At 40.8% G+C, this 16462-nt stretch overlaps 3 protein-coding genes across 3 annotated transcripts; all 3 read left to right on the forward strand.

Moving 5' to 3' along the window:
• Window positions 1-3104: 3104 nt before the first annotated feature.
• Window positions 3105-6631, forward strand: LOC138021043 (neurexin-4-like). The gene is made up of 2 exons (XM_068867915.1): window positions 3105-3428; window positions 5967-6631. The coding sequence occupies exons 1-2, from the start codon at window positions 3105-3107 to the stop codon at window positions 6597-6599; spliced, it is 957 nt and encodes a 318-aa protein (XP_068724016.1). The 3' UTR covers window positions 6600-6631.
• Window positions 6632-10671: 4040 nt separating this feature from the next.
• LOC138021044 (neurexin-4-like) lies at window positions 10672-11187 on the forward strand. Its single transcript, XM_068867916.1, has one exon. It carries the CDS (start codon window positions 10672-10674, stop codon window positions 11185-11187), a length of 516 nt encoding a protein of 171 aa, XP_068724017.1.
• A 4073-nt stretch (window positions 11188-15260) lies between these two features.
• LOC138021046 (neurexin-4-like) lies at window positions 15261-15776 on the forward strand. Its single transcript, XM_068867917.1, has one exon. It carries the CDS (start codon window positions 15261-15263, stop codon window positions 15774-15776), a length of 516 nt encoding a protein of 171 aa, XP_068724018.1.
• The last annotated feature ends 686 nt before the right edge of the window (window positions 15777-16462 follow it).

Raw genomic sequence — 16462 nt, forward strand, 5'->3', positions numbered from 1 at the left:
GCCAACCTCTTGAACTGTGACTTCCTTAACGTCTGGTAACTGATAGGTGTGATTTGTACAGACTGGCTGCTTCTCGGGCCCATTTTCAATACCATAAATTATACCCTTAGTTTTATAATTAGGTAGTTTAGCTCGTGTTGTAGATTGTTCCTTTTGTGGTTATTCTTTTAATTAGATTTGTTGGCATTTTTGATCTAGAGTTATTCATGTGGGAAAATACATCTTTGCATACGCACTTTGTACATCTTGTTCTGCTTGAGTGCAAACCAGTTAGAGTTGTCTAATTGCCCTCTCGTTGAAAGTTCGACTTCCATTTGGTCACCTGTTAATGTTTCAATAAATGATGTTTACAACTGTTGAAAGGATTGTTGAGAAATTGATGTCAATTTCCCATGTGATTCACCAAAAAGTTTGATATTGGGGGGTAAAATGGATTCAGGAAATTGTGCAATTTTGATTTCTTTGGCACTTGCCAGTGGGAGGGAACAGCCGTATCACTGGCAATGGAACATTGCTCTTCGCCATACGCTAACATCGTTTAGCCTTCCTTGCCCTTGGTTGGTAAGCTGGCAAGAGAACTGTAATATTACTTCTTCAGTAGTCTGTGAAGTAATGCTCACAGAGGTCCAGCTTGCTTGAGCAACGGACCGGATGAGCTGTTATGCACAGAGGTCGGAACAAGAGAATCGGGAGCAGTAAAATCCTGAAGTTGTTTATGAAAAATGGAACCTTTAGCATCTTTGTCAACTATAGTCATCACTGTTGGGATTGACTTGTGAGGGTATGTGGGGATTTATGCCCTGAAGATCATGTTTCAATTTGAGAATGCCATCAACATCAAGATTCTGAAATTTGGCGGACCTGGAATCATAAAATTGTGATTCTATTCCTCTTTTCTTCCTAGCAGGTAGGTTGGAGGCATGTCTTTGTTTTACAAGGCTTGAGGCCATAACTGGATGGAGTTCTACCTCTCTTTTATTTCCTTTCCCCCACTGCCTCGGCTTCGATGTGCAGCATCTGTTATCAGGGGTGGAATTTTGTAGCTCCGAGTTTCTCGGCATATTCTCCAGCGTCCAAATTATATTATTGATTACCCACACCCTCTGTTATAGGCAGGAAATTGCCTGTCACATTTTGTTGGCTGGATCTTGAGTGTTCCTCTTTTGTTGATGACCAATTTTACTTTGTACTTAATATTCTTTTGTAGGATGCCCAACAATAAGCGCGCAAATAAATGATATTTTTATCCACGGCGTTGTTATACTGACCTGCAGTTCATGTACGAAGTTCAGCATGCGAAAACCCTTGTCATTAGAGTTTATAACAACTTCAGCGTTTGCAGATTTTGATGACTTTCCCTAATTTTTAGCTTGTTCGAAGGCATCCATAGGCACAAAGGACGGCAGAATAGAAACGTCTTCAAGAATAGCTTGGACTCGTTCGGTGGGAAGCTATCGAAACACGTACTATTGGGGCTGGTTTGCCCAAGGACATATCCTGCAACTTTACAAGACATGACAAGTAAGAAAACGGTTTTTCACATTATGCAGCAGTTATGAAAGGCTGGGAAAGTGACCTCTCCCAATAAATAATACTTATACGGCAAGAACAAGGCAACACAATATTCACGACACTGTCATAAATCCTTGGAAAGTTATAGCGATCAGACCATTTTTTTACAAAACTGAATTGTAAATGTCCTGCACCTTTACAAGACGTGACATGTAAGAAACGGTTTCGAGTGCCCCACCCCCAACCCGCCACTGCACCAACGCTCTACCGGTCAAGCATGTAGTCACAATCCAAGATGGCGGCATCGAAAACCTGATTTATCTAGCGTTCCACTCCAAAATAACGCCTGCACTGCAGGCTAAGTTAGAGCGATCAGACCTTTTTTTCACAAAACTGCGTTTGTAAATTTCCTGCACCTTTACAAGAGGTGACATGTAAGAAAAAGGTGTTTCGCATTATGCCCCAATCATGAAAGGCTTGGGAAAGTGATTTATACCATAAAATACTACTTATATGGCTAGCACAAGCCCAAAAAATATTCAGGACACTGGCATAAATCCTTGGAAAGTTATAGCGCTCGGACCGTGTGTTTACAACACTGAATTATAAATTTCTTGCACACGGTCACAAACTGTGACCTCGACCAAATATTGTCTCGAATTTTCACACTGAGAGTAAACTGATTGTGATCTTGTCAATAAAGGATATGTGTATGGCTAACATAGGCTATAAAAAATCGCGTTGTGCTAAAAGGAGGCCCGCGGCCCATGCAGCACTTGGCAAATACTAATAGAACAGGGGCACCCAACGTCAATTTTTGGAAAATGTCTGTTCGGAAGACGATCTGAGATCTAGAATTTTCGGAACATTTGTTGTAAAATGTTTTGCTTGCCTGCCTCTCCTAGGATTTTCGAACATCTGAAAAATGGTATAATTGCCCATTTTTAAAGGATTTTTACCCCAAAAAGGTCACCTAGAATTTTCGGAAACCTTTTTTCTGGCTGAAATTTTCGAAAAGGTAAGTTTTGATCCCTATAATTTGCGGATCACTAGTTTTTCAGCTAGGAAATCAGAACAGATGAAAAATTTTTAGGGGGTAAAAATAGGCCTATATCTACCGTTTAAATACTAAAATACGTTTAACAATGCTATGTTTAAGTGGTTTTGAACTATATTCTCGTTGGGTGCCCCTGATAGAAGATTTCTTTACAGTGATCGAAATTTCCTGTTTTCCTTGCTTAATTATCGTAAAGGCTTATTTTTCGTGACAACTTGGGAGAGCTTCAGAATTGTTTGAAAGCAAATTTAGGAAACGCTTTCTTCGAGCAACATCTGTCTCTTATCATTCTGATCATCCTTTTAATTAAATATGTGGCACTGATCTTATTAGATTTTATCAATGACCATCAATGTGTCAAAGTTATGGTGACAGGCCTTTTAGCAGACGTGCAGACGTAAGAAGAGAAAAAATAACGGACTTTCATAAAAATCCCTCTCTAATCGTTTTGAAAACCGCGGTTAGAAACCGGTGATGATGACTAAGGAAAAGGGAGGAAAACACCGGAACCATTCGTTCTGAACTGCTATCGGAAATGTATCATATCCATATTTTCCTTGCGCTGTTTTGCACAAAGCTTGGTGCTTTGGCCATGCATGGCTACTCACCTTGCCGCGAATCGAGAACTGAAGGAGGAGTCGCCCTTCTGCACGCAACTTACCAGTCCAAAGTTGTACAAAGCTTTTTTGGTTGCGTTAACAAGTGTATCAATGATCCGTCATGCATGAGCATCAACGTTTGGTGGGACACCAGGAAATGTGATTTGAACTATAAAACAAAGGAGCACAGTTCTTTCACTTGTTTCATAGTCGAACCATACTCAACCTACATGAAAATGATGAAATCCTACGGAAACCAAGGTAAATGAAACTTTAATGTCGTTCAATCCCACGTAAAACGAGTTAACAGGGCTGAAATTGGCATCATTTTTTTTTTTTAAATCCTCTCTTGCCGACGCATAATCAAGCGATAAATGATCAAGGCAAGACTTGAGATAACGTACACTTATACTGACTTGTAAATTTGTAAAGGGTTTGAACGTAGACGTACCTCAATTAATTAACCCTTTCACCCCTAAACCGGCCATACTTAGTATTTTACTCTTTCTAACGCCAGACGATTTTACTCGTGAATGGGGAACCCCCAGGAGTGATAGTGAACAATTAACTACAAAGACAAATGCAAAAATTGGCGATTTTTTTTCCTTTTCTTTTTTTTTTTTAATTAGCGAAACTATATTATGCAGCCAGCTTTTCTGAACTAGCTACCTTATTATAGGAAATGAAATGAACGGATAGTTAAAAATTCGCCTTAATTTAAGTCGCGCTAATTATTTTGAGCATTATTTTCCGCGAAAGTTTTGGCAGAACCTCTCAAAATTTCAACGCGGTAAATGCTCAGAAACTTGGCAAATTTTCATTGCTCTGCCAAAAGAGAAATAGCGACTTATTTCAAAGATAATGGAGTCAGCACCTGCTGCTATAGTACAGGCAATAATTTCGATTGCACGATTGCTTGTGAATGATTGTACGATTGCTTGTGAAAATTACTACATTATTTTGTAATCATGTTCGTCATTTGAAATGCCCAAGATGGCATTATATGGACTTATTTTGTCTTATTTAATCGTGGAAAACCTTTCTCTTGTTTTAATTTGACGTTCTGGGACGCAAATTTTCTGAATTTCAAATCTCCATGTACTACATTTTATCACTACAATAGCAGAATGCACCGTTAAGACAATTTCAACTAGTTGCTTCCGCAGTGAGTGAGCCTGACTGAAGTGAACGAGCGAATTAGCTCTCTAACCGGCAGAAGAACACATTTTTCTCCGAAACGCAAGGGATTGTGGTCAAAGGCGCAAGGAATTAGGGTTATGCGCGAATGGAGGAATTAAGATGCGCAGTGTTGTTGCTTTGTTTGTTTGTTTTTTTTTCATTTCTCTTCTCGTGTAAATATATTCTAAATCATTCAATAAAAAAGGCCAAGAACTTGGAATATTGTAGGAAAAAAATCTTTAAACTACTTCTCCGATTTTCAGGTCTGTGCGGTACATCGTTTCTGAGTTATTTCTCGAAGCGTTTCGCGCAACTTTATAAAGTCTTGTATGGAGGTTGCGGCAAGTAAACAGGGAAATTATCTGGAGTTCATTTTGCGATGAAAGCACTTACTTTTCTCTCATGAGATAAAATACATGTGATAAATACAGCTCAGCTCAGCTCCCATGATGTACTTGAAAAGCTCAAACTGCTGAGATTCATAGGGATAAACTTTTTTTTCGACCAAATAGCAGTTGTTACAGTATCATGATGTCACTCAAGGAGACAATTCGGAAATTCAAGATGCTGTACTTTCGAAACGAAAAACGTCACAGAACTGGAAACTTGCAAAAAGATTTATTTCCAGGTCATCTTCAACCTCCTTTAGACAAAAATTCAGAGGACCAACGTGATATTGCTCAACCGTTTATTATTTTCTTCTTCCCTCGAGTGCGGTTCAGAAGAGGAGATCCAGTTTAGTGTTTCAATCTGAAAATCGAGAGAGGTGTTGGGTTTCCTGTGCGGGTTACGAACTTACACAGCACCATGACATAGCAACTTCTGCCTTCCCATTAGGGAGGCAGAAGACACAACAATGTCTGCAACGGGCGTACCTCGCCATGGAAGACATCAAATACATGAAATGAGAGTTAGGAAGATTACCGCAGTCAGATAAACACTTTAGCAAGCGAGCCAGAAAAAAATCCGGGGTCCTATTTCTCGCGAATCCCGATAACTTTTCGGGCCCAAAAAACCATTTACGAAATTACTATCCACTGGTTTTGATAAGCTAGCTTTTTAACTTGTTTTCAAGACTATAAAAACAAAATGATTGTGAAATTTTGCGACTAAACTCTGGGAAACTTTCGGGAAGCTCGAAGAACGGGCCCCAGACCTGAACGGGATTCGATTCGCAATTGTATGGCCCTAGGTTCGAATCCCGTTTGAGCCTGGATTTTTTCCACAGCCTTTTCCAGTCAGTGTAGTAGTTGTAGTAATCCGCTATTGTTTGGTATTGTAAGCAGCTTCTATCGTTGGCTTGTGTAGCGAGTCAATCACATAGTACGTTACAAGAGCTGCTACATAGCCCACGATTTTTTTCAGGATCGCCTGCAACCTTTTAAATTGCTTATCTAACTGCGATGAGTTTCATGTTGATTCAGCAGTTCAAATACATGAAATCTCAGATAAAATCTTTTATTTAATCTTACGCGATTGTGGATAAGAGAGCCCATGTTCCTTGATTTATTGCAACATCGGCACACCATTTCAACAGCTAATGTTATATATAGAGACCCCCTCCCTTGAAAAAAAAATAAAACGTTATTTTGAACGTCAGCAATTTTTTTTTATGTTACGCACACGCAAGCTCTTGCAGCGCAATAAAGTGGTTGGATCCAGCAGCAAAAAGTGGAGACTACATCATCGATCCTGATGGTGAAGGACACCTAGCGCCATTTAAAGTCATCTGTAACATGAATGGCCAGAATGGAGCTGGCGTGACAGTCATGAGTCACGACAGTGAGAAGAGAACATTGGTAGATGGGTGCAATGAGCCTGGATGCTACTCACGTGACATTCATTACACCGGAGTGAGTCTGTCCAAACTGGCGATGCTCACGAGAGTCTCAGCACACTGCGAACAGTGTATCAAGTACGAGTGTTATCACTCTAAATTGCTTGCATCCAGTCATGATCCCCGTGGATGGTGGGTATCCCGAGATTCAAACAAAATGACGTACTGGGGCGGAGCAACTCCTGGAAGTGGCAAATGCGCATGCGGAATGACTTTGTCATGTGCAGGACATACGAAAGTTTGTAATTGTGACAAAAATGACGCAAAGTGGCGTGAAGACGGCGGACTGCTCACTGATAAGTCCACTCTTCCAGTTAAACAGCTCAGATTTGGGGATGCAGGGAAGACAAGAAAAAATCGAAATGAAAGAGGCTTCCATACGTTTGGGAAGTTGAAGTGTTACGGCGTCGTTTAGAGCACCTTTGAGGTGTTTTACAAAGATTTATTATTCCACTATTACGCCATCTTACCATATTTGGTCAAGAGAAACGCCCAAAATATGTGGCGGTAATACACTGTAGTGTCCCGGTTTGACCTGTTTAGAACAGAGCAAAGATGGACGGAACGGGAGTTTTTCAATGAAAGAAATTATTTTCAACATGATACAAAGCCTGAGAATTAACCTTGTCATACCTTTTCACTCGTCATTTCGTTTATACAAACAAATAATGGACATTTGGTTGGCTTTCTGTGCTGTTTACAAACTCGCAAAATATCCGCGCGTATTATATGTTAAACCAGCGAATAAGATGTATGTATCCCGTGGTAGCTTTGCTATTTCTTTTGACGAATCAGCAATCATCAAATGAAGCAGAATAGTACACGGTAGATAAACTTAAAAAGAAAAGTTTTTGTTATTAATTGGACAGTTGAAATAAAGGACTTTTCTGTATAAAGTTCTTTTTATGTGTTTCTCAGAGTAATCCTGCTCACATTAAACAAACTGTTTTTGTGGTTATCATAATAATCTTTTGAGTTCTTATTCTCGTTAAAGGAATTGCGACGCATTCGAATTAGAATTAACCCACGTAAAAGTAGAATGTGGAGAAATTCGGGGAGCACAGATCAGTAGTGGCTGAACTCGTGCAATGGATTTTTCCGGAAAGAGAGTGGAAGAAGACCTTGAGAATGAACCGTGCAGTTCTTATGTCTGTTAGCAGATGAATTGCATCGAGGCCAGGTCGGTCTCGAAAACAATGTTGTTAAAGTCGCACTTCGTTTTGAAGTTTTTTAGGTAACTTAAAAGAAGTTCGACTTGTTCGGTTGTCCATGCCTTGGGTTCCTCTTGACTTTCTTAGGGGCTGTTGACTGCATGTTCATCGCTTTCGAAGGATTTTCTGTTGCCTTGTGCTGCTTGTGCTATCGTCGGCCGACTAAAGCAAGAAGGCCTTTGACAATTGCTGAAATATTCTTGATTTTGCTCGCTCTGTTGAACATTACGCATACGAAACCGGTGAAAAAGATCACCGGTTTTGTAAGCCCGGGAGGCGCGATATTGTTGTGGTCCGAATTTGGCACGCTTTTAAATGTAACATGAACGCGACTCCGGCTAGGCGAGTTACCCAACCTTAAGAAGATTACATGGCAAAATGCGAACCCTGCTGACACTGTTACCTTACCCGTCAGACCGGGCAACCCGCCTTGGCGGCTTACCCCACCTATCATGTAAACTGACCGTGATCACGATAAAATGAGAGACTATATGGCCCGGGGTATATGGACAGGCGAGTTGCCCCACCTAAGCGGGTTACTTCACCCGCTTGAGGTCTCCCGCCTTCATGTAAACAGGCTCTAAAATGTTGCCTCGAGAGTCTCAAACATAGTTTTAATCATCTTTGTCATTTTAACTGCCCAAGATGGCACTACAAGGATCATGTCGTAATTTATCTTGGCAATGACTATACGTTTCTCTTGTTTTGGACGTTCTTGGCTACAAATTACCTGGATTTTATACTTTCCATTGCAAGTATAATATGACAAAACTCTCGTTCAGCGCCTTCGACGGAAACAGATAGGTCTTGAGCCGCTTCCGTAGAATTGGCACTGTACCCTCGAGTGACTCATTGAAACGATTGAGCTACGAAAGTAAATCAGCTCACGATTTGAGGCTTTCGGTTTTAAAAATACTCGCCTTTCAAGTCAATGAAAAGAATTGCAGCAGACGAAGACTACCCCGTTAGTAAAGCACAGGTCTCTGGCATCCTTGAATATCTCTCTCCGTACATTTACATCAGCTGGTTGATTCTACAAGGCGAGACCCTCGAGAGTCGAAGTGGTAGTCCAATTCCAGCACTTTGCCGCAGCCCTGAGCCCAATTTCAAGTGCAATTGGTCTCTCAACCCATACACCACTTTGGTTGGATTTCCAAAACGGATACTGTTGAGGAACTATTGCGTGGATTACCAAATGTATCTCTCTAATTAAATCTAGTACTGAGGGTCTAGAAAGGCCCACTAGCCCACATTCATTACGTAATCGAGGTCAGCAGGTTTCGTAATTTCTTATGCACGTCAGGACCAGCAGAATTACGCATTGTTCACATTAGAACTAGACTACTCCTCGTATCTCCAAGATCAATAAACCAGTTGGTTCAGTTGCATTTAAGACTCTTTCCAAGATGGACAAAATGTGGTAAAGCAACGAGAAGTAAAAGCTTCGGAGGTAAGGTTTCGCCTACCGCCATGGGATGCATTCAGCCCTGACAATGCCTTCTAGTTACGTTCTTCACAATCAGTTATTACACATAGACCAATGTTACGCCTTCTTCTGGACACTTGTTACAAGCTCTTAATGAAAGAATATGAGATACCTTTCCTTTTTCTTTATAGTCTGCGCATAACATAAAGAATCAGAGTGAAATCCTCGTCACATCTGCTGAAACAAGATGACGTGTTGCTTGGTACAATGTTACTACCAGAACCTTGGTGTTTCAAACAGCTTTGGCATGTCTGCAGTATCTTTGCAGTGTCTTGGATTGATTCCACCATTTCTTCACCAGAGACTGAATTTTCCGGTCATTTCGGTTGGAACGGGAAAAGAGGAATACGTCTGAGGATTTCCATCTTTTTCGGAAACTTTCCGGTGGAATGAGATCTACCATTTGAATTTCCAACCGGAATTTTCGGATTTTGTTGACAAATGGTAAACGCTCCAGTTTTCTATGCAGTTTCATCAATAGCTGGATACTTAACAATTATTCCATAAGCGCGCGTTGGATATGAGATGGTAAATAGCCAACGAGGCGCGTAGCGCCGAGTTGGCTATAACCAGTCTCATATCCAACAAGCGCGAATGGAATAATTGTTTTATTAAATTCCTTCAACTGCAAAAATTTGGAAGTACGAAATACGAGCGGAAAAAGCGAGCAAATCCGAGCGAAATCGAAAAAAACTTGATGAGAACTGATGCAATGTTGTGTAATACCTTGTTGTCAGACAGCCTCAGGCTCATCACAAAAACATTTCTTGCCTTTTCGCGTACTTCTGAACGTCGGAATTGATCCAAACTTTCCACAAAAAAAGTTTTTTTTTTCTCCTTTTTGGCTTTATTCAAAGAGAAATTTGGCATTCCGACCAAAACATTTTTAGTTTAGCAACGCTTACCGCAATCATTTACCATATAAAGTCAAACCAAGGTATATGAGCTGATAACCGAGATTGAGTGAACCAATCAGAGCACGCGAAATGCATTATCCGAGGTTGAGAATTTAATAAAACGGAATAACTTTACCTTACCAGTGGATATAAGGACCGAAACCAGCAAACACCTAATTTTTTAACTTGCGATTTTCTGAAGTAGGAAATTTGGAAAAGAATAGAACTTTTTACCTTTATATTTTCCGGGTAGAGAGGAAAAAATCGTACAATTGACCTAAAAATTGGGGAAGCTCGAAGAACGGGCCCCAGACCTGAACGGGATTCGATTCGCAATTGTATGGCCCTAGGTTCGAATCCCGTTTGAGCCTGGATTTTTTCCACAGCTCTTTCCAGTCAGTGTAGTAGTTGTAGTAATCCGCTATTGTTTGGTATTGTAAGCAGCTTCTATCGTTGGCTTGTGTAGCGAGTCAATCACATAGTACGTTACAAGAGCTGCTACATAGCCCACGATTTTTTTCAGGATCGCCTGCAACCTTTTAAATTGCTTATCTAACTGCGATGAGTTTCATGTTGATTCAGCAGTTCAAATACATGAAATCTCAGATAAAATCTTTTATTTAATCTTACGCGATTGTGGATAAGAGAGCCCATGTTCCTTGATTTATTGCAACATCGGCACACCATTTCAACAGCTAATGTTATATATAGAGACCCCCTCCCTTGAAAAAAAAATAAAACGTTATTTTGAACGTCAGCAATTTTTTTTTATGTTACGCACACGCAAGCTCTTGCAGCGCAATAAAGTGGTTGGATCCAGCAGCAAAAAGTGGAGACTACATCATCGATCCTGATGGTGAAGGACACCTAGCGCCATTTAAAGTCATCTGTAACATGAATGGCCAGAATGGAGCTGGCGTGACAGTCATGAGTCACGACAGTGAGAAGAGAACATTGGTAGATGGGTGCAATGAGCCTGGATGCTACTCACGTGACATTCATTACACCGGAGTGAGTCTGTCCAAACTGGCGATGCTCACGAGAGTCTCAGCACACTGCGAACAGTGTATCAAGTACGAGTGTTATCACTCTAAATTGCTTGCATCCAGTCATGATCCCCGTGGATGGTGGGTATCCCGAGATTCAAACAAAATGACGTACTGGGGCGGAGCAACTCCTGGAAGTGGCAAATGCGCATGCGGAATGACTTTGTCATGTGCAGGACATACGAAAGTTTGTAATTGTGACAAAAATGACGCAAAGTGGCGTGAAGACGGCGGACTGCTCACTGATAAGTCCACTCTTCCAGTTAAACAGCTCAGATTTGGGGATGCAGGGAAGACAAGAAAAAATCGAAATGAAAGAGGCTTCCATACGTTTGGGAAGTTGAAGTGTTACGGCGTCGTTTAGAGCACCTTTGAGGTGTTTTACAAAGATTTATTATTCCACTATTACGCCATCTTACCATATTTGGTCAAGAGAAACGCCCAAAATATGTGGCGGTAATACACTGTAGTGTCCCGGTTTGACCTGTTTAGAACAGAGCAAAGATGGACGGAACGGGAGTTTTTCAATGAAAGAAATTATTTTCAACATGATACAAAGCCTGAGAATTAACCTTGTCATACCTTTTCACTCGTCATTTCGTTTATACAAACAAATAATGGACATTTGGTTGGCTTTCTGTGCTGTTTACAAACTCGCAAAATATCCGCGCGTATTATATGTTAAACCAGCGAATAAGATGTATGTATCCCGTGGTAGCTTTGCTATTTCTTTTGACGAATCAGCAATCATCAAATGAAGCAGAATAGTACACGGTAGATAAACTTAAAAAGAAAAGTTTTTGTTATTAATTGGACAGTTGAAATAAAGGACTTTTCTGTATAAAGTTCTTTTTATGTGTTTCTCAGAGTAATCCTGCTCACATTAAACAAACTGTTTTTGTGGTTATCATATTTATCTTTTGAGTTCTTATTCTCGTTAAAGGAATTGCGACGCATTCGAATTAGAATTAACCCACGTAAAAGTAGAATGTGGAGAAATTCGGGGAGCACAGATCAGTAGTGGCTGAACTCGTGCAATGGATTTTTCCGGAAAGAGAGTGGAAGAAGACCTTGAGAATGAACCGTGCAGTTCTTATGTCTGTTAGCAGATGAATTGCATCGAGGCCAGGTCGGTCTCGAAAACAATGTTGTTAAAGTCGCACTTCGTTTTGAAGTTTTTTAGGTAACTTAAAAGAAGTTCGACTTGTTCGGTTGTCCATGCCTTGGGTTCCTCTTGACTTTCTTAGGGGCTGTTGACTGCATGTTCATCGCTTTCGAAGGATTTTCTGTTGCCTTGTGCTGCTTGTGCTATCGTCGGCCGACTAAAGCAAGAAGGCCTTTTGACAATTGCTGAAATATTCTTGATTTTGCTCGCTCTGTTGAACATTACGCATACGAAACCGGTGAAAAAGATCACCGGTTTTGTAAGCCCGGGAGGCGCGATATTGTTGTGGTCCGAATTTGGCACGCTTTTAAATGTAACATGAACGCGACTCCGGCTAGGCGAGTTACCCAACCTTAAGAAGATTACATGGCAAAATGCGAACCCTGCTGACACTGTTACCTTACCCGTCAGACCGGGCAACCCGCCTTGGCGGCTTACCCCACCTATCATGTAAACTGACCGTGATCACGATAAAATGAGAGACTATATGGCCCGGGGTATATGGACAGGCGAGTTGCCCCACCTAAGCGGGTTACTTCACCCGCTTGAGGTCTCCCGCCTTCATGTAAACAGGCTCTAAAATGTTGCCTCGAGAGTCTCAAACATAGTTTTAATCATCTTTGTCATTTTAACTGCCCAAGATGGCACTACAAGGATCATGTCGTAATTTATCTTGGCAATGACTATACGTTTCTCTTGTTTTGGACGTTCTTGGCTACAAATTACCTGGATTTTATACTTTCCATTGCAAGTATAATATGACAAAACTCTCGTTCAGCGCCTTCGACGGAAACAGATAGGTCTTGAGCCGCTTCCGTAGAATTGGCACTGTACCCTCGAGTGACTCATTGAAACGATTGAGCTACGAAAGTAAATCAGCTCACGATTTGAGGCTTTCGGTTTTAAAAATACTCGCCTTTCAAGTCAATGAAAAGAATTGCAGCAGACGAAGACTACCCCGTTAGTAAAGCACAGGTCTCTGGCATCCTTGAATATCTCTCTCCGTACATTTACATCAGCTGGTTGATTCTACAAGGCGAGACCCTCGAGAGTCGAAGTGGTAGTCCAATTCCAGCACTTTGCCGCAGCCCTGAGCCCAATTTCAAGTGCAATTGGTCTCTCAACCCATACACCACTTTGGTTGGATTTCCAAAACGGATACTGTTGAGGAACTATTGCGTGGATTACCAAATGTATCTCTCTAAATAAATCTAGTACTGAGGGTCTAGAAAGGCCCACTAGCCCACATTCATTACGTAATCGAGGTCAGCAGGTTTCGTAATTTCTTATGCACGTCAGGACCAGCAGAATTACGCATTGTTCACATTAGAACTAGACTACTCCTCGTATCTCCAAGATCAATAAACCAGTTGGTTCAGTTGCATTTAAGACTCTTTCCAAGATGGACAAAATGTGGTAAAGCAACGAGAAGTAAAAGCTTCGGAGGTAAGGTTTCGCCTACCGCCATGGGATGCATTCAGCCCTGACAATGCCTTCTAGTTACGTTCTTCACAATCAGTTATTACACATAGACCAATGTTACGCCTTCTTCTGGACACTTGTTACAAGCTCTTAATGAAAGAATATGAGATACCTTTCCTTTTTCTTTATAGTCTGCGCATAACATAAAGAATCAGAGTGAAATCCTCGTCACATCTGCTGAAACAAGATGACGTGTTGCTTGGTACAATGTTACTACCAGAACCTTGGTGTTTCAAACAGCTTTGGCATGTCTGCAGTATCTTTGCAGTGTCTTGGATTGATTCCACCATTTCTTCACCAGAGACTGAATTTTCCGGTCATTTCGGTTGGAACGGGAAAAGAGGAATACGTCTGAGGATTTCCATCTTTTTCGGAAACTTTCCGGTGGAATGAGATCTACCATTTGAATTTCCAACCGGAATTTTCGGATTTTGTTGACAAATGGTAAACGCTCCAGTTTTCTATGCAGTTTCATCAATAGCTGGATACTTAACAATTATTCCATAAGCGCGCGTTGGATATGAGATGGTAAATAGCCAACGAGGCGCGTAGCGCCGAGTTGGCTATAACCAGTCTCATATCCAACAAGCGCGAATGGAATAATTGTTTTATTAAATTCCTTCAACTGCAAAAATTTGGAAGTACGAAATACGAGCGGAAAAAGCGAGCAAATCCGAGCGAAATCGAAAAAAACTTGATGAGAACTGATGCAATGTTGTGTAATACCTTGTTGTCAGACAGCCTCAGGCTCATCACAAAAACATTTCTTGCCTTTTCGCGTACTTCTGAACGTCGGAATTGATCCAAACTTTCCACAAAAAAAGTTTTTTTTTTCTCCTTTTTGGCTTTATTCAAAGAGAAATTTGGCATTCCGACCAAAACATTTTTAGTTTAGCAACGCTTACCGCAATCATTTACCATATAAAGTCAAACCAAGGTATATGAGCTGATAACCGAGATTGAGTGAACCAATCAGAGCACGCGAAATGCATTATCCGAGGTTGAGAATTTAATAAAACGGAATAACTTTACCTTACCAGTGGATATAAGGACCGAAACCAGCAAACACCTAATTTTTTAACTTGCGATTTTCTGAAGTAGGAAATTTGGAAAAGAATAGAACTTTTTACCTTTATATTTTCCGGGTAGAGAGGAAAAAATCGTACAATTGACCTAAAAATTGGGGAAGCTCGAAGAACGGGCCCCAGACCTGAACGGGATTCGATTCGCAATTGTATGGCCCTAGGTTCGAATCCCGTTTGAGCCTGGATTTTTTCCACAGCTCTTTCCAGTCAGTGTAGTAGTTGTAGTAATCCGCTATTGTTTGGTATTGTAAGCAGCTTCTATCGTTGGCTTGTGTAGCGAGTCAATCACATAGTACGTTACAAGAGCTGCTACATAGCCCACGATTTTTTTCAGGATCGCCTGCAACCTTTTAAATTGCTTATCTAACTGCGATGAGTTTCATGTTGATTCAGCAGTTCAAATACATGAAATCTCAGATAAAATCTTTTATTTAATCTTACGCGATTGTGGATAAGAGAGCCCATGTTCCTTGATTTATTGCAACATCGGCACACCATTTCAACAGCTAATGTTATATATAGAGACCCCCTCCCTTGAAAAAAAAATAAAACGTTATTTTGAACGTCAGCAATTTTTTTTTATGTTACGCACACGCAAGCTCTTGCAGCGCAATAAAGTGGTTGGATCCAGCAGCAAAAAGTGGAGACTACATCATCGATCCTGATGGTGAAGGACACCTAGCGCCATTTAAAGTCATCTGTAACATGAATGGCCAGAATGGAGCTGGCGTGACAGTCATGAGTCACGACAGTGAGAAGAGAACATTGGTAGATGGGTGCAATGAGCCTGGATGCTACTCACGTGACATTCATTACACCGGAGTGAGTCTGTCCAAACTGGCGATGCTCACGAGAGTCTCAGCACACTGCGAACAGTGTATCAAGTACGAGTGTTATCACTCTAAATTGCTTGCATCCAGTCATGATCCCCGTGGATGGTGGGTATCCCGAGATTCAAACAAAATGACGTACTGGGGCGGAGCAACTCCTGGAAGTGGCAAATGCGCATGCGGAATGACTTTGTCATGTGCAGGACATACGAAAGTTTGTAATTGTGACAAAAATGACGCAAAGTGGCGTGAAGACGGCGGACTGCTCACTGATAAGTCCACTCTTCCAGTTAAACAGCTCAGATTTGGGGATGCAGGGAAGACAAGAAAAAATCGAAATGAAAGAGGCTTCCATACGTTTGGGAAGTTGAAGTGTTACGGCGTCGTTTAGAGCACCTTTGAGGTGTTTTACAAAGATTTATTATTCCACTATTACGCCATCTTACCATATTTGGTCAAGAGAAACGCCCAAAATATGTGGCGGTAATACACTGTAGTGTCCCGGTTTGACCTGTTTAGAACAGAGCAAAGATGGACGGAACGGGAGTTTTTCAATGAAAGAAATTATTTTCAACATGATACAAAGCCTGAGAATTAACCTTGTCATACCTTTTCACTCGTCATTTCGTTTATACAAACAAATAATGGACATTTGGTTGGCTTTCTGTGCTGTTTACAAACTCGCAAAATATCCGCGCGTATTATATGTTAAACCAGCGAATAAGATGTATGTATCCCGTGGTAGCTTTGCTATTTCTTTTGACGAATCAGCAATCATCAAATGAAGCAGAATAGTACACGGTAGATAAACTTAAAAAGAAAAGTTTTTGTTATTAATTGGACAGTTGAAATAAAGGACTTTTCTGTATAAAGTTCTTTTTATGTGTTTCTCAGAGTAATCCTGCTCACATTAAACAAACTGTTTTTGTGGTTATCATATTTATCTTTTGAGTTCTTATTCTCGTTAAAGGAATTGCGACGCATTCGAATTAGAATTAACCCACGTAAAAGTAGAATGTGGAGAAATTCGGGGAGCACAGATCAGTAGTGGCTGAACTCGTGCAATGGATTTTTCCG

Source organism: Montipora capricornis, chromosome 10 (assembly GCF_036669925.1).
Source record: "Montipora capricornis isolate CH-2021 chromosome 10, ASM3666992v2, whole genome shotgun sequence".
Classification (NCBI taxonomy): domain Eukaryota; kingdom Metazoa; phylum Cnidaria; class Anthozoa; order Scleractinia; family Acroporidae; genus Montipora; species Montipora capricornis.